General features: G+C 38.0%; 1 protein-coding gene across 6 annotated transcripts in view; it reads right to left on the bottom strand.

The window, feature by feature from the left end:
• The window catches only part of ARHGEF33 (Rho guanine nucleotide exchange factor 33), a 76,096-nt gene that overhangs the window by 40,868 nt on the left and 8,554 nt on the right, over window positions 1-26,674 (bottom strand). For all 6 annotated transcript variants that reach the window (XM_054567593.1, XM_054567591.1, XM_054567604.1 and 3 more), the window contains exons 3-4: window positions 6,237-6,346; window positions 4,561-4,610 (exon numbers count right to left, since the gene is read on the bottom strand). In XM_054567593.1, the coding sequence (XP_054423568.1) occupies window positions 4,561-4,610; window positions 6,237-6,261 (75 nt within the window). In that variant the 5' untranslated portion in view covers window positions 6,262-6,346. The remainder of the gene's footprint in view (window positions 1-4,560; window positions 4,611-6,236; window positions 6,347-26,674) is intronic.

Below are 26,674 nucleotides of genomic sequence, written 5' to 3' on the forward strand. Positions count from 1 at the left end.
TATACTTGAGAACCCTGGAAACTCATTAATGTCAACATTCGAGAAACCTCGAATAAGACATGACAAATTCCTACATCACCTAACGGCTCTATAACAACAAAGCCCAGGTATTTTGAAATAGCACGTGATGGCAAGGAAGCCAAGATAATTGTTTTGGTTTCCCCCTTAACCAGAGTTTCTACAGAAGAAACTTGGTCTTCCTGCTAGCTTCTGTCTCCCTAATTTTAGGCTTCTTTATTAATCCCCAGAAGTGCAATGACTTAAAACACAAAGAGGGGAGCAAGTCATTTGAATAGTCAAGAGTAAATTTCTCAAGTCTACTTCTCCGCTCTTCCTACAGAAGTTGACCCTTAAAGTCATTCTTACAGGGCACTATTGAAGCTGATACGAAGTCCGGTATGCCAGAAATTGACCTTATTGGTCCCTGGATGCACCACAGGCCTGATAGATAGAGCTAACTTCTCTAGTGTTAGAGACATTCCTCAACTGTAAGAAGAGACTGAGGCTCAAACAGGACTTAGAAATCCTGTAAAACTTTCAATGGCAGTTTTAATGATGAAACCTATTAGTGTAGGACTGGTTCCCATAGTTTTTCAATCAGAAGTCCCTTTGGCACATAACTCATTTTCTTAAATTATTTTCATTACAGAGAAATAGAAAAAAAAAAGAATCACCCCAAATCTCATTACTTTAATATCACTGTTCATGTTTAGGCACATTTCCTTTGTTTTATGCATATGAATGCAGATATTTATGTGGTTGAAATCACACGACAGTCGTATTTTGATTCTGCTCCCTTTTTTGCCTAACATAAGCCCTTTCCCATGTCCTTAAAATTTTTTCTAAATTTCTATTTTTAATGACTACATAATATTCCATTCTCTGGTTATGTCAGAGTTTAGCTACATTTACTCTGGTTGGAAATGTATGTTTATAATTTTTCAATATTATAAAGAATGCCAACATTATGCTTTTTATTTAAAGTTTTATATGTATTTCAGATTTTTTCCTTAGGATAAATTCCTAAATATGAAATTACTGTGAGTCAAAGTATATGAGATAGTATTTGACCCAAAGGGAAATCTACTGTTTTGGAGAGAGATAATATATTCAATTAATTAATACAGATACAAAATATATTTGACCAAAGGGTTTGAAAAGTTATAATAATATGGTTGTATTTTCTTGGAAGCATACTGTATCATGTGTAATGTCCTAAATTAATATATTTAGAAAATCATCTTGAATGTGATATATGAAACAATATAAATGGAGGAAGATGCAACATTTACATTCCTAAGGTTACAAGTAAGCCAAAAACCTGTTGGAGTTCAAATCCTAAGTGTCATGGTTGAGGTAGGACTAAATTGTGCAGTTAATACATCTGTTGCCTTAATTGTGCCCCCCCCCCACTTCTCAGGTTAATGAAATCATAATTTAAAAATCCATATGCAAAATATAGTAATCAAGAGTGAAGCAACACAATCTGACTCTGAAAAAGAGATATGAATAGACTTTGAGAGGGCTATATACAGTGGAGTAAGGATGGAAGAAAAAGGAAATAGATGTGGATTTGAATAAAAAGAAATATACTGAGCTAAGGAGCGGTCAGTGTTTCCACATGACTCATCTGACCTGGCAGTAATTCTGCCTGGAATGCACTGGGAAATGGTAGGGTTCATTCTCCTGTTGGCTTCTGTGACCTGATTTCAGCCACTGTACCTCATACTCTTACCATGGATGTCAAGTCCTCCAAAAAACAGCGAGCCAATTGAAAGTAGAAATATTTTAACATTTTTACTACATTTTAACTAGTAATTTTTATTAAAGTTTCTGCCAATTTACACAAACTCATCAAAATAAAATATTATTAATTATCTTATTACTTGCTAATTAGGTAGTAAATAAATGGTAGTTCTTTTAAAATCATTGTTTCTTTGAACTTCAACCTTTTCTTCTATTTATTAGCCAAGTGTAATTTAACCATGGTTGGTTGTCTGTTTGTGTCGTTTGCCTATATTCTATTGGGGTCTCATAAGCTTCTTTTTTATTGATTTCTACGAATATATAAATATTACAAAGGTTTAATTGTAAGGATTCCCCCCCAACTTTGTTGTTCACCTTTGAATTGGTTGAAAATATATTTATGTCAGGAAAAGTTTTACTTGGGTTGTAGATGAAGTTTCTAGTCTAACCCTTTCCATTGTGATTTTTTCCAGTGCTTTTTTACTTAGATATTTCATATCCAGAGACAAATATTCACTAATTCTAAACTTTTATGGTTTTATTGTTTTATATTTAACCCTTTAATCACTTTAGAGTTTATTTTGAGTAAGATATGAAGGGAGGATCTATTCTTTTTCCCCAAAGAACCAGACAATTTCCAGACACCATTCGGCACCAGACTGAATGACTGCAGCAGACCTCTTGGCTCAAAGCAATATACACATTTTGCAGATATTCACTCATTCATTCAGCTAGTATTTATTGAATATTTTTTATATTCCAGGTATTGTACTTTATGTTGAGATGGTACAAAAGAGCAAAATGTACTAAATCCCTGCCCTTGGAGCTTACATTCTAGAGAGAAACAGGCAATAAAAATTTAAAAAATAAACAAGTTAATATTTACTATAATGTCAGGTAAGGATCAGGACGTCTACCAAGAAAATAAAATAAAGAAATAGAGAATGGCTGAAATGTCATGTTTTACTTCAAATTTCACATTGTGCTCTCCATTTTTAGTGTATTCTATTATAGTTAACCTTGTCCTGCTTCCCTCTTTCATCTTCCTCTTCTTTCTTTACTTCTCCTTCATCTTCTTTTGGTTAAATGTTGCTTGGAGTAAACAAACTGGGGTTTAGAAAGCATTTTTAAAACACGAATGAGGTATAATCACAGCCACATAGAGGTCATGTAGACCAATTCACTTCCACTGCTTCTTTTGTTCCACTGTGAACAGATGTACTTGGATTTGTGATACAATAAAAGAATGAGGCCGCCACCACTGCTCCGCTGCAGCTATATTTAGCCAACATTCAGAGAGTGACCTACATAAAATCTGTAATAGACTTTAAGTCATACCTGAGTTTAAAGAGATACTCACATTCATTCAAATGCCATACACAGGTCAGATGTTAACAGAGGGGAGGTGGGCAAGGAAGACATTTGGAGGTCTTGGACAAGTGAGGCATCAAATCATCATTGAGTGAAGACTTTCTCGTTTCCAGGCCTTCGTTGAAGCCAGTCCCTCTGCCTGAAATACCCTTCCCCATATCCACTTACCAAATGATCAACTTGTCCTTAAATGTCTGGTTCACACCCTTCAGTCAATGTTAATTCATCCGTTCCCCAAAGCCCATGGAATTTTATCAATGCTTCTGTTGTAATCCTTCCAAGAGCCTACCTTCTATGTGTTTACCAGGACACTTAAAAATTAGTGAGAATGTCTGTTTCATTTGTTTTATCTCCCACTAGGTCCAGCAGTAGCCTTTGCACATAGCAACTTTTCAATAAATAGGAATTAAGTTGAGATGAGGCTGTTTCCTCCATCTCCTCTCATTGCCGGTCTGGGTTGAGGAGCAACATGATTAAAGATGTTTACATAATCTTGGACTGGCTTCCCCTAATTGGGTCCACAGCAATGATCTCTTATATGACATTTCTAGGAACTAGTTATTTTCACTTTACTGTCACTTAAGCTCAACAAATCTAAATGACATTTCCCACAAACTATCTGCTGTTCTGAATCCCTGTATCTCTTTTGGGAGATGGCTCTTTTTCCTAGTTACTAGCACTTAAAACCTTAGAGTCAACTTTAAAATCACCTTTTCTGTTAACCCCCAACAAGCCTGGTCAGTTCTTCCTTCTCATGTGTTCCAGATAACACTGCCCTAACTCTGCAGCACTGCACGTGTTTCCCTGGCCCAAACTCTTTTTATGTTACAAATTCCAAGTCTTTAAGGACAGAAATTTAGTTTACATTTACAGTCAGAAAATAGAAGCCAAATATATACTATTCAGAAAGCCAAAGCAGCCTGATGTGACCCTGATTGCAAATATATTATAAAATGTTTTCCACAATTTTTATTTTCCTTGTAAATTAAATTATTCCCATTATTTAAAGGAGCTTAATTTTTTTTTCCATCACCATATTTTAACATTTGCAATGTTAACTGTCTTTCAATCTTCAGTTGTCCCTGCTAACATAGGGAATTAAGAAAAACAGATTTTGCTCTCTCTTTTCCTCTGGTGGAAATGTTATTGCATGGTGTACTGTCCACAGGGATTGGTGGCAGCAGGCAAGAAAAGCAGAGCTGATGTGGGAGTGGTGGTGCCGTGTTTTATAAACTGGGTTAAGTGATCCTTTAATTATCAGTTTTCTCAAAAGTGCAAAGAGAGTGGTGCTCTCTGCCCTGCCCATCTAAATGCAATGAACTTGTTAAGTGAAGAAATATGATGATATACATGGAAGCACTTGTGAGCACTAAAAAATTATACATACAAGACAGTCATCACTATTACACATGGGACTGTTCAAAACAATCTGTCTGTCTTTACCTGGTAAATCTGTGTAGAAGGATTATTCATTGTCATATGTTCATTCTCTCCTGTGGGGAGAAAGAGCTTTGGTCAGTCAACACAACTCATTCTGTCCCTATCCTTTTCAGACACATGTAAGTAATAAGGGGACTTACAGGATCCTAAAGCTGCACCTGCACGACCAGAGACCAACGATTCAACAAGAACAAAGCATGAACTGGTGCAGGTGACTTTACATTCACAGCCTAATGACCAAACCATACCTACCTGATGAATCTCCTGTAGTAGAAAACCATGTTCTACTGTGATGGTGATGTTTCTCAGCCAAACTGAATGATTAACATCTCTAATTAGCCAGAAGTGAATGCCCATGAACGGTCTTGCTTGTGTCCTTGGGGCTGACTCACGTTTAATAGCGGAGAGAATTCTGTAGTAAGGAAGACTGCTCTTCGCCCAGCACCTGTACAGTTGTCACTCCGTTGTTCTTGGGAGGCCTGTGTAAAATCTCCTGACTTCTCCTGCCTCTGATCCTTGTAAAACTTCTGAACTCTGACCTCCTGTCCAGATCAGCTAAAGGAACCCTTCTGTCCTCCTAGGCAAGAGGGTTGATAGAAAGGAATTCTCAATGGAAAAGGTCTGGGAAGGATGGAGGCAGGAAGAACACAGCTTTGGCAATACTAGAGACTGTGAAACACAGGTCAGACACAAAGGAGGTAGTAGATTATAAATATCACTTAAACCTAAGGAGAAAAAATGTTGGCCTAGAATGTACCTTTCAGAATCACATAGGTTGGCCATGAAGACTGGGCAGTCCATGTAAAACATGAAATTCCTTGCTGATCCATATAGCTAGATCTCCATTGTGTCACATTGTATGTATCAGGTAGTTTGAACATGCAACCCCTGCCTGCAGACATTCGGTTCTGTGGATGTGTATATTGTTCTCCTGAGACATGCTGGTATAGGAAATCCTTCCTTAGAGGAACCAGCCACAGTATGTAAGTTCATAAATAATACATAGCCTCAGCCCAGAACTTATACACACAGAGGGCTGTCCCTATAAAATCCAGATGGTTTGAGATCACCGAAAACTCCCTACCTAAGCTTGAGTCAAGATTCCTTAGCTCATTTTATGCATGTCCCAACAGTCTAGTATCATGGCAAGAACCAGAACTTGGGAACAGAGACCAGGCTCCCAGATTGAAATTTGACATTTTGTGGTTGTAGCCTAAATTCTCTATCACTGCCTTCTCATCTGATAACAGAACCCACTTCTATGTGGTTGACTCTGTGTGGTAAAGATTAAAAGAGAAAGTCCTATGTTTCTGGGCTAGCCCAGGAGGTATTAGATGTCTATTAGTTGAATGTATATCTTGGCTTTGTTGATCAGGTTAGTCTGAGGTAGTTCTAAATTTATTGCTAAGAAAAATTAGATAACTGCTCAGACAAAATTATATAGGTAGCATTTTCTGTTTCTCCAGCACCAAGTATATGTTCTTCATGGTCATTTTATTATGATAAAGAAATGAAAATAGTAAAGTTAACATTTTATTGCATTTTTTTAAAGTTCAATTTTATTATATTTTTTGTTACCATTTATCCCCCCATATTATGATGTTTTGAAAAAACAGAAAGCCAAGGCTACAACACACATTTCCTAAGTGAGCCCTAAAGCAAGACACGAAAAATCTAACCTTGCTTTGTTTTGGTTTTTTCCATGGTGCCTGCCCTTCTCTCCTCCAGCTTATTCTTCAGTGTTGCATCTTCATTGCCCCTGGATCAGGCCATCCCCTCGTCCCTAGACCTGGCAATTGAAATCAAGAGTAAGGGATAGCAGATAGAACTGGTGAAGTAACTGGAGTTACTTTATGTGTTAACTTGGAAAAAAATTGAAATGAGCCCAGCTCCTAGAGGCAACTTGAGGTAAGGTTTTTGCAATTTCAGAAGAGTGAAAATATTGAATAAATATTTACCTTAAAACTGAAAGGTAAATATTTTGTAAATAAGTATGAAATACATTATTAATTATAATTATTATACTAGTTTTTAATATGGTACACTTTTTTTGGATCAAATCAATTAATGTAAACCCATTGATTTTATTAGCAGATTATAGTTTAGGGAAATTATTAAAGAAGAAAAAACTTGAGGAAGTATGAAGGCCAAAACATCTATTTATATTTTATTAAACATAAAATTCCTTGATGGTCTTGTCCACACTCTCAGCATCTTGCAGACTCCTTTACATCTAGAAGATGCTTCTCAAATGTGGCCTGGCTGTAGTGACCACTAGACATAAAGCTGCAAGTTCAGAACGCAATATAATAGAGAAACCAAAGGTGTCAGTGTTGTTGATATTGGCCCTTTTTTTTAACTGTCTATGTTAACTGTCAAAACCTTTTGAAGCTTGATAAGATGCCTCCCACCATGGAGGCTGAAAGTGTGTTCTCCTCACCTCCCTTGCAGCTGAGGCATGATGGACACATGATGCATACACTCCAGTTGACCCCAGAAGTTGCCGGATTTCTAAAGGCACATATACTTGATAAACTTTTTACTTTCTAAGAAAGGCAAAAAGTTCCTGAGACAGTTTAGGTAACTCAAACTGCTGCTCTTGGTGCATTCCTCTCCAGAACAACTCTGTAATTTGGGGCATTGTTGCCAGCCATATAATTCCAAACTTGGTTCACTAGTCTTCCAGCAATCCTGTGAGCTGCCCATATCCTTTCAGCAAATTCCCTTGCTGCTAAAATCAGCCAGGGTTGTTTTCTGTTGCTTGTGTCTAAGAAACCTGATTGAAACCATCAAAATTCATTAATGCTATACAAGACAGAAAAACCACAAATTAAAACTTTGTTCACACTCTGTAAAAGACATATCTAATCTATAGTGCCAAATGCAGATGAGGAGTTGCCTACAGCAGGAAGTGGTGGTTAAACTGGGGAAAGATAAGGGAACTTTTTAGGGTGTTATAAATGTTCTACTTGATTGTGGTGGTGGTTATATATATGAATAAATTTGTCAAAACTCATTTACATTAAAAAGTAAAAAAGTTTACATTTTAATTTGGTGTATTTATTCTATGTAAGTTATACCTTAAGATAGTAGAATTAAGACTTTTCATTCAGGAAAATATGTATTTTCGTACATATTGAGGTCTGTAAAACAAAATAATAAGTTGACAAGGGTGGGAGGGTACAATAGATGAAAAAACATTGATCAACAGCTTTATAGTTATAAATGAGGGATATTAAAAAAGTCAAGGCCATACGCTATTTAGAACCTTGCACATTTTTCATGTGAGCACAAAAGTTATGTCAAGGTAGGGGGTCTTCTTGAGCTATATAAATGTCTTTCACAGCTGACATAAGCATTACTAAGTAAACACTTTCTTCTCTTTAGCAACTGCTCATTTATTTAGCGAATGCATTCCATGATTAATATAATTAGTTCACAGAATGTTAGAGCCAAAGGCCTTAAGAAAATTATTTCATCCCACTTCTTCATTTATAGGTAAAGCAACTGAGGCTTGGAAAGGAGAAGAGACATGACCTGCCCACAAAACCACACTGCTTCAAAAATGATTGTTAGATGTGATTTCAGTTACTGATGGAGGAAAAACATCTTGAAATACGTAAAGCCATAATTTTATGGATAATTATTTCATGAGGATTTAGTTATCAAATCTACAACTAATTGAAAATAAACCCAAAATCCCTTCATACATCAGATAAAACATAAACACATATTTTCAGAGCTAGGACATCATCAAGCTCACTTATATCCATATGGTCACTGATTTCAAGACATCATAAAAAGTATGTAGTTAACAGAAAGTGAATTAGAATTTTTCTTTTGTTTATTTAATTACAAAAGTAAAAATAACTGCATTAGAGAAAATTTTGAAAATCCGGAGGGAAAAAAACAACTATAATGCATCTATTTAAACAACCATCATGATAATTTGGTTATATTGCCTGCCAACCATTTTTCTCTTGAATGTTTTATGTGTTTGTTAAAGAAGACTACCTAAATTTTGTATCTACTTCACCTATATTAGAGCATAAGCAATTTACTTTCTTAAAAATTATATTATTATTACTCATGTTATTTTTATTGTGGCTATTTGAGCAGAGGTACAACTAGTCCTCCCTAATCCCAATCAATGTTAACTATCTGCTGGTATCCTAACATTCCTTTCTTTATCCTCATAAAATCACATACAAACATATATACAGAACATAAATACATGGGATGGGGCTGTCAATATACTATACTTCTGTGCATCTTTGCATCTTGCCTCTCTCATTTAATAGTATGTTGTGGAAATCTTTAAGGTAATGGGTATAGATCTAACATTATTTTTAATGGTTGCATAATATTCATGATATGAATGCCCTGTGCTAATCATTGTGCATTTCCTATCTTTCCACTGTTTTGCCACTGCAAACAATGCCTTAACAAACAGCTTGGTACATACAGCCTTGCATATTGGTGCTTTCAATATGGGCTTTTAATAGGTATGGCTAGACTGCTTTCCAAAAAGGTTATAATTATTCTCAATTCCTCCAGGAATAGTGCATGAATACCTTTTCTCCTGCCAATAGTGGATGTTAATATTTTTTAGTTTTTGCCAATCAGATGGGTGACAAACATTATTTCACAATTACTTTTACTGATTGCTAGTGCTATTGAGCATCGCTAATATACTTACTGGACATTTACATTTATTCTTCTGTGACTAGTACTCTGCTTTGCATATTTTTCTATTGGGCCATCTGCCTTTTTATTATCAATTAATAACTGCTTTTATATAATAGAGATTAAACCTTTATTTGTCCTCTGAATTTTGAATATTTTCCCATCTTCTTTGGTCTTTTGATTTTGTGGTCATTTTTGCTATTAGCATATTATAAATTTATAAATTCAAATAGATTTTTTTCCTCCATTGCTTCTATGTTTCTTGTGTTGGTTTAAAAGTTCTCTGCAGCTTGAGGTTATAAATATATATTTTCCTAAATTTTCTTCTAATTTTTAAATCATTTTTAAGTGTCTAATTCATCTAGAACTTGTCTTTATATATAGTGTGAGGGAGTGTTCAATTTCCTTACCAAACCAAAATATAGTGTTTTAAAACTATGTGGTAGAGCAAGTCAACTATTATTCTTTTTTATACTTTGCTTTATCTGACATTTATTTTTCCATACAAATAAATGAACACCAAGATTATTTTACTCATTACCAAAAAAATACAATTCTCATGGAATTGCGGTAGATTTATATATTAATTTGGGAGCATTGACATTTTTGTTTACATTGAATCTTGTCATCCAATATTATATCATTCTTTCCATTTGTCTGGATCAGATTTCATAGTTTCTACTTAAAAATTCTGTACTTTTCCTATAAAATTTTACCTTAAGTATTTTATAATTTTTATTGCTATTGTGAATGGCAGTTTTACCACTATCATTTCTAGCTGGGTTTTGTATTCTTTATTATATTGTATATTTATTTTATATTCTGTGACCTTACTAAATTCCTTTATTAATTATGGAAGATTTTTATTTTATTTTTTAAATTTTATTTTATTAATTATGCTATTACGGTTGTCCCAATTTTCCCTCTTTGTCCCCATCATCCCAGCATCCCCCACTCCCTAAAGCAACCCCCACACATTGGTTCATGTCCATTGGTCATGCATGTAAGTTCCTTGGCTACTCCATTTCCTATACTGTACTTTATATCCTCAAGGCTATTCTGTAACTACCAACTTGTACCTCTTAATTCTCTCACCTCTTCACCCATGCCCCCACCCCATCCCATATGATACCCATCAAATGCTCTCCATATCCCTGATTCTCTCTTTTCTTCTTGATTGCTTAGTTTATTTTTTAGATTCAATGTTGATAGATTTGTATTTATTACTATTTTATTGTTCATAGTTTTGATCTTCTTATTTTCCTTAAAAAGTCCCTTTAACATCTCATATAATAAGAGCTTGGTAATGATGAACTACTTTGGTTTTTTCTTGTCTGGGAAGCTCTTTATCTGCCCTTCAATTCTAAATGATAGCTTTGCTGGCTAGAGCAATCTTGGCTGTAAGAGTCTACTTTTCATGACTTGAATTTTTCTTGCCAGTCTCTTTAGCCTGCAAAGTTTCTTTTGAGAAATCAGCTGACAGTCTTATGGGAACGCCCCTGTAGGTAACTAACTGCCTTTCTCTTGCTGCTTTTAAGATTCTCTCTTTATCTTTAAACTTCAGTATTTTAATTATAATGTGTCTTGCTGTGGACCTCTTTGCATCCATCTTGTTTGGGACTCTCTGTGCTTCCTGGACTTGCATGTCTATTTCCTTCACCAAATTAAGGAAGTTTTCTTTCATTATCTTTTCAAGTAGATTTCCAATTTCTTGCTCTTTCTTTTCTCCTTCTGGCACCTCTATGATGCAAATGTTGGAATGCTTAAAGTTGTCGCAGAGGCTTCTTACACTATCCTCATTTTTGGGGTTCTTTTTTCTTCTTGTTATTCTGATTGGTTGTTTTTTGCTTCCTTATGTTCGAAATCATTGATTTGATTCTCGGCTTCATCCACTCTACTGTTGTTTCCCTGTAATTGTTCTTTATTTCACTTAGTGTATCTTTTGTTTCTGACTGAATTGTTTTTATGCTGCTGAGGTCCTCTCTAAGTTTCTTGAGCATCCTTACAACGAGCTTTTTGAATTCTGCATCTGATAGATTGCTTATCTCCATTTTGCTTAATTATTTTTCTGGAGTTTTTATCTGTTCTTTCATCTGGGCCATGTTTCTTCGTCTGCTCATTTTGGCAGCCTCCCTTTATTTGTTTCTATTAGGTAGAGCTGCTATGACTCCCTGTCTTGGTAGCATGACCTAATCATCCCAGCATCCCCCACTCCCTAAAGCATCTGCTTGGTAGTAGATGTCCTGTAGGGTCCAGTGGCACATCTCAGGGTACTCAAGTTGTGCCTTTTGTGTGAGCTGAGTACACTCTCCTTTTTTGGTTGAGCCATGATTGCTGTTGGCAGGTCAATGAGGGGGATTTTCCCTGACCAGTCAGCTGCAAGGATGGGCCATGATCACTGACCACCAATGTCTGCTATCCATGGAGTATCAGCAATGCAGGGACAGGGTGTGGTGTTCCAATGTGGTCTGTAGCTGTCCAGTGGGTGTGCTGGCCCTGGGGTTTCCTGGGTGGTACAGACCAAGTCCAACCCCCAACTCTGTTCTGCCATTGGCCACCCTGCATGAGCTACAAAGCAGTCTGAGTTGGCTCCTACTTGTGCTGGGCTTAGAGGTTCCCAGGTGAACTCAAACTGTGAGCCTAGGCTGGGTGCTGCTAGTGCCAGGCCTGGGGCCACTTAGTAAGAGGTATGGGGCTGGGGGCTCACTGAGGCTACTTGTTACTTGTTTGAGAGAATTTAGGAATTTGTGAAGCATGAGCCAAGACCAGACATTCATATGGAAAATCTGCTGTTATCAGCTTGAGTGGGCCCATAATTTGGATAGGGTGAGCCCCGGGAGATTTCCAGGGCAGTGCTAACAGTGTTAGCCAAGTTGATGGAGTTTGAGATATGGCATCTGCCTGCCATCTCTGTTTCTCTGTGGGGAGGGGTTCAGAAAAGGGACAATGGCTCCTTCCTGCCTTTTGGTCTGGGAGAAAGCTGTCCCCCAGCTCCCGACTTCATGCCAGATACTTCAGTTTCTCCCTGTATGCCACTGGTGCCTTTCAAACTGCTACCCCAGTGCTGGAGCTCAGAGCAAGTAAGTCTGAGTAAGTCTGTGTGTGAGCTCATTAAGAGGAACTGCTTGGGACTTCAGAAGTTTCTTCCACAGACTCAATCCCCACTGGTTTTTGCAGCCAGAAATTGTAGGAACTTATTTGCCTGGCACTGGAACCCTAGGCTGGGTGCCTGGTGTTGGGCTGGGACTCCTCACTCCTGAGATATCTCTCCTGAATTTTTATCCACCTCATGTAGATTTGGGACCAGCTCATTTCACGTTTCCGCCTCTTCTACCAGTCTGGATGGATGTGGTTTCCTTAATCCCATAGTAATTGAACTTCCATTCAATTCGATTTCTGACAGTGCTGAATGATGGTTGTTCTATAATTTAGTTGTAGTTTTGTTGTGGTTGTTCAAGGAGGTGAGACATGTTTACCTACACCTCCATCTTGACTGGAAGTACAATGGAAGAGTTTTAAAATGTTTTGGTTTTCTTTTAGTTTCTAGGTGATATTTACCTTATTTTCAAATATTTATACCGGTGATTTCCTTGTCCTATCTTATTGTATTTGCTAGAGTTTATGGAATAATGTTTTCTAATAATGGTGACAATGGATATCATTATCTATTTTGTGATTTTAACAAATTATTTACAGTCATTTAGAATGGTATTTGCTATCTTTGGTAAATAATCTGTATCACATGTAAGTGATTTCTTTTTAGTTCTATCTTACTAAAATTTCTTATTAGGAATGGATATTGTATTTTATTAACTTCAGCAGGTATTGATAGAATTGCCTTTTTCTCCTTTAACTTATTATTATAGTGCATTATGCTGATTCCTTGGTGTTGAATCAAGTTTACAGTCCTAGAATATTTGCTTGGTCTTAAGATATAGTTCTTTCGTTTTATTATTTTGTTTGTGGGAGCATTAGGTTATATAAGCTGCTTAAGTGAGAAAGTTTTCTATCTTTTTCTGTAAAGCAGAAAATTTTCAATTAAATTAGAATTACCTATTCTTTAAAAGGTAGCAGAGCATATCTATGAAAACATTTGGTCCTGGTGCGTTTTTAAAATGGTAGACTGATCTGTAAGTTATTTTCAATTTCTTCAAAGATAATTGGTCTACTCAACTTTTCTAATTAATTTTATGATTTATATTTCCTAGAAAACCATTTTTTTCCTTAAGTTTGTCACCAAATCTGTTGATGTAGCATAAACCTCTCTCCTTGGGCAACATAAGGAATGGTACACAGGGAATTAACATTTATTGAATAGTTGCTATCTGCCAAGCACTACACTTCATATTTTATTTATGCTGTCACATTTAATTGTAGTCTCATATAGATCCTGTTTAATATGTATCGTTATCCTCATTTAACAGATAAGAATATTAGGCCTAGAAAAATGAGGCAATAATATGCCCAGGCTCATGGGTAAGGAATGTCAGAGGGAGCCAGAACTGGAACTCAGGTCTCTGTGATTTCAGAACTGGTGCTTTTATCACTCATGGCTTTCTGCAAATAGTTGCACAATTATTATATTTAATTAGTGAGAAGTAGTTGTTTGAGGACGTTTGTCATTTTTTTCTTTTTCTCCTGCAGTCATTGAATATTAGGATAGTTTTCTGTTTTCATTATAATAAATGAATCTAAAGAGAAATAACTTTTTTCCCTCATATTTAACATATTGTTTCCGTAGGCTAGAGTTTCAGAAAAGAATTACTTGTTCGAAGAATATGATCAATTAATGAATAATATATACTGAAAGGTAGATTTCAAAAGGGAGAATAATAACAGGATTACAAAGAAACATAGTGTGACTTTGTGAAGAGAGCCTTATTACATTATGGAATTCCCTCTGAGATCTTCATTTTCTGTGGGAATCCCTCCCTCTCAGAGCCTTTCATAGTCCTTCAATCACTGCCTACCTCTGCATAAAGAACTGTCAGATGCTACCGCATTCCTCTCACCAAGTTAATGTGACTTCTATTCCTCCTCAGCCCTCCTCCTTCCTTTCCATCTCTGCAATAGCTGTGCTAGCCTCTAAAAACACCCATCTAGGCCTGGGCAGACCCTTGGGAAAACACTTACATTTTTAGCAAAAGCCCTTAGTTTCACAGCCATGCCTGATCAGTATATGGAGCAAGGGTTTTCAGTCTGTACTCTTTGAAGCCCTCAGGCATTTTTGAGCCTGTGCTGGGAAACGAGAGAAGGCCACCAACCGGGTGGGATTCTGGGTCTCCCTCCCCATTCCCTTCAACCAGAGAGTCCTCTGTTCTTGTCTATTTCACATTCTGCAGCTTGTGGGGAAAGATTTCCTTTTAAACTCAGTTTCAGCTGCTTAAAAACAAAAGTTCTAAACTAGAGAAAAAAGGATGTTGAAACATTAACCTAAGAAGTTATAACCAGATTTTTATATAATTAATTCAAATAATAAAGTTAATAAAGTTAATGGAAACCTAAAGAATACTGAAAAATTTCCTGACCCTCCCCCACACTGACCTAGAATGTATACCCCATACACACATACACGCATAAGACCACAGAAACTTAGCATTGTCTATTACTTTCCAATTACTGCTGTGACAGAAAAGGAAAGTTTGGCACTTTGGGGAATTGAAATTAATTGAAAACAGACTCTAGTTAATTTCCATTTCAGTGTCCTTTATTGAATGGGCCTTTAGTGCACATTTCTAATTTAGTAGAATGAGAACTTTTTATGTTGGGGGAAGGGTAAGGAGGCAGTATTTCCCCCTGAAACTAAAGTAATTCATCGGGACAAAGCCTGCAGATGTTTTCACAGAGGAGAGTCTATATAATCCTTGTGATGTAAAAAAAATGCTTTAAGAATTATGAAAGGGCTTGTTTTTCCTATACAACCTAAAAACAACATATGTTTCATGAAATAGCATATTTCATGACCTTGTTATAGTTTTCAAAGTGCTTATGTACATTACTCACCAGGTCACTGCGGCAATGCTGTGCAGTGAGCGGTGCGTGTTGCCGCCCATTTTATACAGGAGGAAACTGCAGTTTGAACAACAATTTACCCAGAGATTCACAGGAAGTAGCTCCAAGTAAGACCATTATTTTTTCTATTATTCTATTTCTTAAAATAATCCATGTCATGCCACAGGACTCCAAAGTACTATAACATAAGGAACCCCTTTTATTGTCATTAAAAATATCAGTTCCTATGTGAGCTCTGATACTACTTGAAAAACCAGGTTAAATGGATTTATAAAATAGGGAAAGTTCTGGCAAGTCTGATGACAGAGGGAGACTGAAAGAGAAAGAACTCAAAATTGGACAAAAAAGAGAGATGTAACCACAGATTCACAGGCTATGGAATGCTATTTTTAAAATCACTATTTATAACAATGTCAATAATTTTTTAAAGCTGGATGAAACAACTAATTTTTTAGGAAAACATGAATTCATGAACTCTGTTTCAAAAACTGGAAAATCAACTAGCATAACTATCTGTAGAAGATATTGAAAGGTAGGTGTCAAATATCTAACCCTCAAATAGGAAATAACCCAGAATAATAAATTAAGAAGTTTCTGTCAATAACAATGACCATGTTGTTGTTTAATCCATACCACAGGATAGTGTATATGTAAATTTTATTAAATCCATTCTATGAGGTTCTGGTACCAAATCTATTCTAACATAGCTTAAATATAGAGATGTTCTAAATAAAATATCAGAAAACAAAATACAACACTGTAGCCAGTAGAGTTTGTTCTAGAATATAAAAATGACTTGGTACTTACAAATCTATTAATATAATTCATTAATCAACATAATGCAGGAAAACAAAGAACACAGTATGACTTGAGATAGCGACAAATTTCACAATACATAAGCATGTATGCAAGTGTTTAAAATAAGGATACCTCAATGATAACGTAAAGTTTTATACCCACTTCCAAATAAATGTATAATCAAATCACCCTTGCACACATACCAATATAAAAGTGGGAAATGCAATAAATTAAACAATGAAAAAAAGTCTTCCAACTTCTGGTCAAGATGGTGGCATAGACATACATGGCTCACTTCTTCACACAACCACATCAAAATTACAACTAAAATTTTTAAAAACCCATTACCCAGAACTGTGAGTTATTGAGTTGAATGGAAGTCTGACAACTACGGAATTAAAGAGACCATACCATCCAGAATGGTAGGAGAGGTGCAGACGCAGGCTGGGCTGGGCCCACACCCATGTGTGGTGGATAAAAATTCTGCAGGGATATCTCTGGAGCAAGGAGTCTCAGCCCAGGGTTCCAGTGCCAGGAAGATAAGTCCCCACAAATTCTGGCTGCAAAAACCAGTGGGAATTGAGTCTGTGGAAGAAACTTCTGGATTCCCAAGCATTTCCTCTTAAAGAACCCACACATGGACCCATCTACTCAGATTCACGTTCTCTCAGCTCCAGCACTGGGGCAGCAGCATGACAGTCATCAGCATGCTGGGAGAAACTGAAGTGCCTGGCATCAAGGGGAGCAGAAACCATTGTCCCTTTTCTAAACCCTCCTGCCACAGAGCCAACAAACCACAGAGCCAGCGAGCTGGTGCCATATCTGAGATTCCATCAACTTGGCTAACACTGTTTGATCCACCTTGGAGATCCCCCGAGACTCCTCCCCACACAACTTACAGGCCCACCCAAATGCTTTTCCATATGAATGGTTTGTCTCGGCTTATGCTTCACAACTTCCTAAATCCTGTCAAAGAAGCTGCAGCTGGCCTCAGTGAGCCCCAAGCCTGGCACTACCAGTAGCCAGCCTAGATTCACAGCTTGGCTTCAGGTGAGTATCTCCAAGCCCAGTACAAGTAGCAGCCATCTCAGATTGCTTTATAACTCAGGAAGGGTGACTGGCCCTGGGCAAAACACAGATCGGGGCTGACCTTCGCCTGCACCACCGGGGGAAACCCCAGGGCCAGCACACCCAGTGGACAGCTACAGACCATGTTGGAGCACCACCACACTGCACCTGCACAGCTGATTCTCCACAGAGGGCAGAGGGTTGTGGTGAGTGGTCACAGCCAATACTTGGACCTGACTGGCTTGGGTAAATCTGCCAACAGCAACCAAGGCTCAACTACAAGAGGAGGTATATTCAGCCCACATAAAGGGCACACCTCAAGTACCCAGCTTGGTTAAAAGGGGAGAGGGGAGGCTATGCCACCGGTCCCTACAGGACACCTACTACATTAGGCCACGCTACCAAGACATGGTGTTAAAGCAGCTCTACCTAATACATAGAAACAAACACAGGGAGGCTGCCAAAATGAGACAAAGAAACATGGCCCAAATGAAAGAACAGATTAAAACCCCAGAAAAAGAGCTAAACAACATGGAGATAAGCAATCTATCAAATGCACAGTTCAAAACACTGGTTATAAGGATGCTCAAGGTACTTACTGAAGACCTCAGTAGCATAAAAAGATCCAGTCAGAAACAAAGTATTCACTAATTGAAATAAAGAACAATTTACAGGGAAACAAGAGTAGAGTGGATGAAGCCGAGAATCAAATCAATGATTTGGAACATAAGGAAGCAAAAAACAACCAATCAGAACAGCAAGAAGAAAAAAAGAATCCAAAAAAAGGGGGAGTATGGAAAAAATATAATAAAGTGGTAATGGAAAAAATATAATAAAGATTATATATTTAAAAAGAAATAAACAACAAACAAAATTGAAAAAATAACGATGAGAATAGTATAAGCAGTCTCTGGGACTGCTTCAAGAGGTCCAACATTCGCATCACAGGGGTGTCTGCAGGAGAAGAAAAAGAGCAAGAAATTGCAAATCCATCTGAAAAAATAATGAGAGAAAATTTCCATAATTTGGTGAAGGAAATAGACATGCAAGTCCAGGAAGCACAGAGAGTCCCCAACAAGATGGATGAAAGAGGCCCATGCCAAGATACATCATAATTAAAATTCCAAAGATTAAAGATAAAGAGAAAGTCTTAAAAGCAGCAAGAAAAAAATAAGTTACCATATTTTGCCGAATATAATGCTCACTTTTTTGCCCAAATTTCTGAGGGAAAAAATAAGGATGCACATTATACATGGGTGGGACTAATTCCATATCTATATAAATGTTTTTAATTCTTTTATTCATGCTTATGCATTAAAAGTGTAATTCTAGAAAGTAATAACAATATCCATATGAAAAATAATACCCTGGAATATGATAATCGGTTTTGTTTCTAAATAAAAATAAATAAATAATTGAATTAAAAAATTAAAATAAAAGATTTTTTTTCCTGAAGGTTTGGGCCAAAAATGTGGGTGTGCATTATATACAGCAAAGTACAGTAGTTACCTGCATGGGAGTTCCCATAAGACTGTCAACTGATTTCTCAAAAGAAATTGTGCAAGCTAGAAGGGATTGGCAAGAAATATTCCAAGTCATGAAAGGCAGGGACCTACAGCCAAATGATAAAAACCAGCAAAGCTATCATTCAGACTTTAAGGGCAGGTAAAGAGTTTCCCAGACAGAAAAAGACCATAATGATATGAAATGTTGAAGGGACTTATTTAAGAATAGTAAGATCAAAACTATGAACAATAAAATGGCAAAAATACATATCTATCAACAATTGAATCTAAAAAATAAATGAGCAAACAAGAAGAACAGAGATAGAATCATGGATACAGAGAGAGTTTGATGGTTTGATGGGAAGAGGTTGTAGAGGAATGGGTAAAGAGGTGAGGGGATTAAGAAGTACAAATCGGTAGTTACAGAATAGCCATGGGGATGTAAAGTATAGCATAGGAAACGGAGCAGCCAAAGAACCTATATGCTTAACCCAAGGACATGAACAATGGTGGGGGGATTGCCTGAGAGGGTGGGGGGTGCTGGGTGGAGGGGGCAAAGGGGGAAAAATCAGGACAACTGTAATAGCATAACTGATGAAATATAATTTTTAAAATTTTTTAAAAATTTTTTAAATACTAATATTAAATATAGAAACAAAAATAAAAAATGTTTAAAAATGTCAGTGCCACAAGACATCGCAAACAACAAGTCTTGCTTTGAAAATGGTTCTTGGTCCTCAGGGCAGCCTCTTCCTTAATTTTTCTCATATATGATTATTGCTAGAGAGTAGGTGGCCCTTACCACTGAAGCAGGTCATAAGGCCACCATCCCATCCCATCCCATCCTTAGTTAAGTGCCTGAATGCTAATTCCCTCACCAGACTGGGAGCCACTCGGCAGCAGCCAGAATGTTTTATTCATTTTTGTAGTTCCAGCTCCTAGTCCCATTCTGGGCTTATGTTTAACATATGTTGGTGGAAGTAAATTGAATTCACATCCTATTGACAGCAAAAGAAACACGCTTTTTACTACATGTGACATCAGCAAAAAAGAATTAGTGGGAAATACAGAAAGAGTCTAGCCTGCAGATGATTTTTGTTAAGGGGAAAAATAGAAACCATCCTATTTTATTATATCAAGGAAAGTTTCACTGGCAGAAATATATCCATGTGCCACCATTGGGCTTGAAGACCGAGAGAGAGCAGGACTTCCTAAGGCATGGCTCCGCACCAAATCTACTGATAACCGATGTGCCACCACGGCCGGCAACCTCGGAGTGCCCCAGCCAGTGAGAAGAGGGCAACACACAGGGAGTGGGCGATTCCCAGCTCAGGAGCCGCAGAGGTTCTTTATGTCCGCATATGGAATAACAGAGATCCACCTGCCTTCACCTCCCTGCCATGTCAATTCTTTTTGATTACCTAATGTATCAGTCAGGACAGAGTAACTTGGTTGAGTTTCTGTGTCAACATCAGTCAGAAAATAAAGAAGACTAGCATACTATCACACACACACACACACACACACACACACACACACACACACACACCCCCTCCCCAATGGCTAGAGATAATTATTTCAAATTTAAGACTTCCTCATTTAAGACATCAAAACGTATCAAAAGTTTCAGCCCATATTACTTCCAGGGGCTCTTCTGACTCATTTAATTGATTCCCATACATGTGTCACAACCTGATATGTGAACCTGAATGCTTTGTGAGGTATGGGTCCAGTCAGGAAGATGTGCTCAACCTTTTTTCTTATCCTGGTTTGGCTTGCTTTAATTTCAGCCTTTTAAATAGGTTCTCTCCCTGGATTCATCTAAGTGGAAGTCAGGAGCCTCTCTGAGATACCCCATGCCAGAGGCTCTCGGAGAGCACAGTGTTGCCCCAGTAAAAGGAAACACTACCTACTTCAAAATAAATAAATAAATAAACTGTCATTCTATTTTTACTAGGTCAGTCCTGAGTGGAAGAGAGGGAAGACGGTGAAAGGCAAGAGAAGCTCCTGAGAGAATTGTGAAGGGAAAGAGCTCTGAGCTCCAGAGAAAGTTCCCTGCAGCCCTAGGGTGACCCTAATTTGCACAGGGGGTGTATCAGCATGATAAAACCTTAACTAGTCCTCAGGAAAAATTCCCCCACTGGAGCAGAGGCAGTTGCAGAGCTCACAAGATCGAGATCACGAGGCTGTTAGTAGTATCCTATGAAATAGATCATCAGTCACCACGTCCTTTTTTAGGTGAGGGGCGAAACCAGGTTACTGCTGTCTCTCCTGGGACAATTTTTTCATAGTTCAGATGAATCCAATTTGGATCTGCTGTTGGCACCTACAGAACTGCTAGAATGGAAAATAGCATAAAATCCAGTTTTCAGGATGATCGTGATGTCTCACTGCCTCCCAGTGAACAAAGACTCCAGGAGTTGGAAATTCTAGACAAACCCTGCAAATCTATCATCTCACTTAGGAGAGTAGCCCATAGCCTGAGCGCCATTGACGGGGTCAGCAATGTTCTCCCGCCAGTAAAACGATAATTCTCCTTACAGAACTAGTCCACCCACAAGGCTGCACACATGCGTTTGTACCTGAGGATGTCAGTGCCTGCAGGTCCCCTGCCTCAAAACCCTCTGCCCTGGCCAGGTGGCTCAGTTGGTTGCAATGTCATCCCATACACCAAACAATTGCAGTTTCCATCCCTGGTCAGGGCACATACCTACGTTGCATGTTTGGCACTCAGTTGGGGTGTGTGGGGGAGGCAACCAATCAATGTTTCTCCCTTACATCAATGGTTCTCTCTCTCTCTCTCTCTCTTTCTCAAGTCAATAAACATATGCTTGAGTGAAGATTTATTTAAAACAAAAAAACAAAAAACTTCTGTTTTCCATCTTCTGTCTTCTGTCTCATACCTTTCATAAACCTACCTTGGCCATTTTTTTAAAACTGTCACTATTCCCACTAAGGATACTGTAACTTATAACTAGTTATTAGTAAAGTCCAACAACATAGTAACCTAGATATAAGAAGTATTTGACATTCTTTATTGATCAATGAAAAATGTAAATTCATCATTAGTTGTATCATTTCTTTTACAATTTTAGGCTATTTCATAGGTGCCCTCCCTAGCGCTGAGGCATACTGAATCCAACAAATGAGTAGTTTCTTACCACATCTGGTAAATTTGGCACAAGAAGAAAAGCCCTAGAAACATTTCATAGAGATGAGAACACATTGGGGCTGGTTTTGCTAAGAAGCTCTATGTTGATTCCTGAATCTTTTGTTGCACTATTTCAGTTTCCTTTTTGGAACAAGTTGGGACAAGAATAGGTAAATAAGATACAGAAGTGCTCCATCCACCTGCCTCCAGACTGAATTATGTATTTCTCACATCCCAGGTAGCTGGATAGCAATCCTGTTCTTCAAAACCTTTAAAAGTATATATGGAACAACACTGAACAGCCTCACTTGAAATCTATTCTAGGGCTGCTTAAGAATGCTAGAAGGATATCATTCCCTGGAGATTATGCCCATTTCACCTTGTTTTGATGTCACTGGAAAATAATTCCATTTCCTGCAGGCAAGTCGATCTAACAGGGTGAACACGTTGCCCCCTTTCTTTTCCTGCTATGTATTGTACTTGGCATTTTTCATAAGCCATGCATTTTGCTTTTGATAATGCAACCTGTGAACATTTTCATCAGGCTTCCCACTAAAAAGCTATGTAAAAACGTTCCCCTAAAGAGTCGGAAGGCCATGCATCTGCCAACTGGCCGGGCAGGGGAATGTGAAGGATACTGGACTGAGACCCAACCTGACTTCTCACTCGCTGCAGGGCTGTGGGAGAGCCAGGCACCCTCTCTCAGCTTTCATTTCCTCCTCTCTGCATGGAGGCTCTCAGAGTCTCTGCAACTCTGAAATGCCGAGGCTAAAATCTAGCAGGTTATCTCCAAATATCAATCAATGACATGGTGATATAGCAACCAGTGGCCGCCCTTCCCAGCCCTCCAGTCCCCAGAGCCTTCCGTTACTGTCATTTTGTTCAATCTAAAGAAAAACAAAAGCAACAACAAATTACAAACACTTTACCCAAACTGAAATTATGCCAAGCAGTTTACAATTTCCTAATTCCCAGTTCTTCCACTATGCAGTTTTAGCTACTTTTTAGTATTCTGGTCCTTATTTTGAGGGAAAAAACCAAAGTTGGCTGTTCTTCTGATTTTTTGTCTGTTAAATGCATATCCTTGGTTGCTTTTATATTTCTTTCCAATGAATATTTTCACTTGGCTGCGGTCCCCTCAAACTCAACCTGTTTAAATCACATCCGTCATTTTTACCCTATTCAGGCACCTCCTTCAGATTTCCTAGCCCTCTTGCTAGCACCACCATTGACACAAACTCAAAATCTTAAAGCAATCTTCCCCTCATCCTACAATCCACCATTAGTAAAATCCTTCTGAGTCTTGCTTTATCATGTTTCTAAAATTTCCTCCTTATCTTTTCATTGTCATCTCTTCTACACTGCACCCAGATTATTTGAAAGCAGGATCACTTAGCTCCTGCTTTAAAAAAAGAAAAAACAGACAAACAAACAAACAGAGAAAAACACCTGAAAAGCTTTCTTCTTAAAAAAGGCGCTAAGCCTCAAGGTCCTCTATGAGGCCCTGACCTTCATCTCCAACCTTGTTTCCAATATGGAGGAGGCATTCCAGCCTCCTGAGTCTCATTTATCACGTGCGCTCCTACCTTGTCTCTCATTTTCTCTGTGCTCGGTCTGTCCTCTTCATACTCCATTGGTCAAATCCTTACTCCTTCCCCAAAGTCCAGCTTAGGCCCATTCCTCTCTGGAACTGCCCCCCTTCAATCCAACAGGAAACTATCCCTTTTTTCCTGGAACATCTGTAGAACTCAGTTGGAACCCAAACCAAAATTTTCCACTGTTATTTATCTTATATAAATAATCTCATTTGCTAAATGGATTATAAACTTCATGAGAAAAAAGGATATTTTCCCCACCTCTTAGTGTCTCTGTTGTTCATTCTTTGTTCTCACAGAGAATAGAAGATCGGTAAAAGTTTGGTGACTAAGATAATCAACCTACCAAACTCTGTCAATGGTAACTGGTTAGCACATAATCCTCCTCTAATTATTAGGTGTTAATTAATTATTAATAATCAATTTACAGAGCCCAAAGGGACAAATAGGGACTTGCTTAGGACAGGGAAGGAGCAGAAGTAGGGCAACTGTGTCCTGCAACTATTAAGCCCACTCCCCACTTATTCTGGGGAAAATACTGTTTTACTTTGTTTTAAAATATTTTATTTATTTATTTTTAGAGAGAGGGGAATGGAGGGAGAAAGATAGGGAGAGAAACATCAATGAACGAGGGATACATTGACAGGTTGCCTCTCTCATACCCCCAACTGGGGACCTGGCCTACAATCCAGGCATGTGCCCTGACTGGAAATCGAACTGGCAGCCTTTAATTTAGGTTTGCAGGCTGGCACTCAATCTACTAAGCCACACCAGTCAGGGTATACTTTTTAAAATCATAAAATGGCAAAAGAACAGATTTGGTTAGTTTAGAAGAAAAGAAAAAGCTCTATAAATATAAATATGTATCCTTATATTTTTATTTAATAATTTATAAGTACCAAACTCATTTGACTTTTTTGTGTAATATGTAATGGTCATATTAAAAATAAATAAATAGGAAAAAAGAAGGGGAAGGGTCCTCAAGGCACATATATAAAGAGCTCATGGACAAAGATAACGGAGGAGGGGAGGATTGAATGTGGGAGGTGGGGGTGGGTAGGGTGGAGGAGAGGAATGGGGTGGGGAGAAATGAGGACAACTGTAACTGAACAACCATAAAAAAAGAAAAAATAATAAAAACAAAAATAACAAATAAATTTAACTAAATAAAGCCCAGAAATTTTAAAAAAAATAATTAAGTTAGTGTTCTTTTACCTAAAAAGCTGATAGTCAGTAGTTAAGGATGTAGAGACTAAGAGAGGAAGAATTTGGCCACAGGAAATCCAAACTGTGAGAGAGTGGAACAATGGGATTGAATCCTCTATCTTGGCATAAAGGGCATGTTCAGAACTGCAAAAAATAGGATGATCTGCAATGGTTTAGCCTTGTTATATGTATATTAGGGTCTAATCTTTTAGAGATAGAGGAAAACCAATCCTTTTCTTCCTTCACCCCCTTTGGACTATACCTTAGAAATCTTACTCCTTGTCCATTTCCTTCCTTCTGATACCCAAGGACCTGCTTTTGGCCTGTAGTGTCTGCCATTCAGCTGCTTGGGGACCCGTGCTCCTGCCCTGCTCTCGGTCTCCAAAACAGTAAGAGAGCAGGTATATGCAAGGTGAATCTAGGGAAAAACATTCCTTTGTAAGCTGCATTTCCTGCCTAGTTCTGAGCCTGTAACTCCTTCCCACACGTTCTTTAGCTCAGGTTCTTCTCTAGCCTGTGGTTTATGAAGCTGAAGAGAGAAATACTGTACTTGTAAGTGTAGATGCAAAGTTCACATGCAGAACAAATCCATGCTTCTTAAAATCATCTAAATTCAGCTACCATAACTTTTAATTTCCTACTAATAATAGCCATAATTCCATTAGCAAACATTAAATAAATAAGTAGATGCCATACATTTGAAAAGTCATTAAAATGTTAAATTAGAATATTTAGAATCATTGAAGCCCCAAATAAATAGGTGTCGAATAAATGAGTGAACCTTTATCATCGTTTGGAAAACGATGGTAAACCAAGCCACACCAGAACTACTTAGAATGTAAACTAAAGATTCAGCATAAAATGGTAAAGAAAATCAGAACTGAAAGATTACACAGAGAGAAGCCAGCCAAACCCTGTCCCTTCACAAATAAAGAAAATGAGATCAAGAGGTCAAATGACTTGACCAAGTTATAACCTCCTGTTTTGATGGAAATAATAAAATGGCTCACTACAGAGTCCCAATGTCTTGTACGAATATGGTAACCACAGAATTCGATAACACCATTTCAACAGCAGCGAGGTGGGCCTTGTAAATAAGTAGAGAAAAATGGCTGTCGGCCATTTTTGCCCAGATATATCAGCCTTGTTGCCCATCATCAACACTATAACCTTGTTCCTTCGGATCTTGAGAAAATTTTTGACAAACCTTATTCTGTTGTCAGCTAACACTTGAGCTAGTTGGAAGTAACACTGAGAGCCAAGCTAGGTGCCAAGAAGGCATAGGGATGGAGAATCTGAGCTTGAAGTATAGAAGATTTAGATTCAAATCCCAGCTACCTGATTTAAATAGTTGGTTGATCTTGGGAAAATCACTTAATTCTCTAAAGAGTCAGATTAGCTCAGTTTCTGGTATGAAATTATAATTATGATTATAAGTCTTGAGCAGTGATTATTACTATACTTTGCAATTTTGCCTGGGACAAAACTGGAAGCCCCACCCTAAGATCAACTGAGATAAAAGAAAAGGCAAACATTGGACCCTCCCAAGGAGTCTAGATTCGAAGGTCTTCAAGTGCAGGGATTGTATGTTAAATTGCTTTGGTCTGAAGCTCCCCGCTCAGAGGTGAGGGCTGCGCAGGTGCCTGTAACCACTGCAGGAGTGTGATGGAGAACTTGCATCCTCAGCAGACATCCCAGCCCAGCAGTGAGGAGAGAGGGACCCCCCAGCAAGCAACTGTTTGGCAATCTCAGGCCTGAAAATGGGGTCAGAGCTAGATTAAGGAGGTGCACGTTCACCAATCTATCAGAGGTCCTAAAAGAACCCTAGAAGTGTGAGAGGGAGGAAACTATACGTATCAGAACTATATTTATCAGAAAATTCATTTGAATGGCTGCTAGATTTTTAGCATGTCTCGTGTCTCTTGATCCAGCTCTACATATGGGACTTTAATTTTATTTATGTCTCAGGTGCTCCTTTGCGCTCACTCCAGCTCATCAGCTCAGCAAACCTCTACCTTGCCGTACATTCTGAGGCCACTCTTCCCCTGAACCGCAGAAAGGCTGCCTTGGTGGCCATCCCCATGTACCCCTGCAGC

This window comes from Pteronotus mesoamericanus, unplaced genomic scaffold, assembly GCF_021234165.1.
Source record: "Pteronotus mesoamericanus isolate MK-2021 breed Mesoamerican mustached bat unplaced genomic scaffold, CSHL_Meso_final contig_101, whole genome shotgun sequence".
NCBI lineage: Eukaryota > Metazoa > Chordata > Mammalia > Chiroptera > Mormoopidae > Pteronotus > Pteronotus mesoamericanus.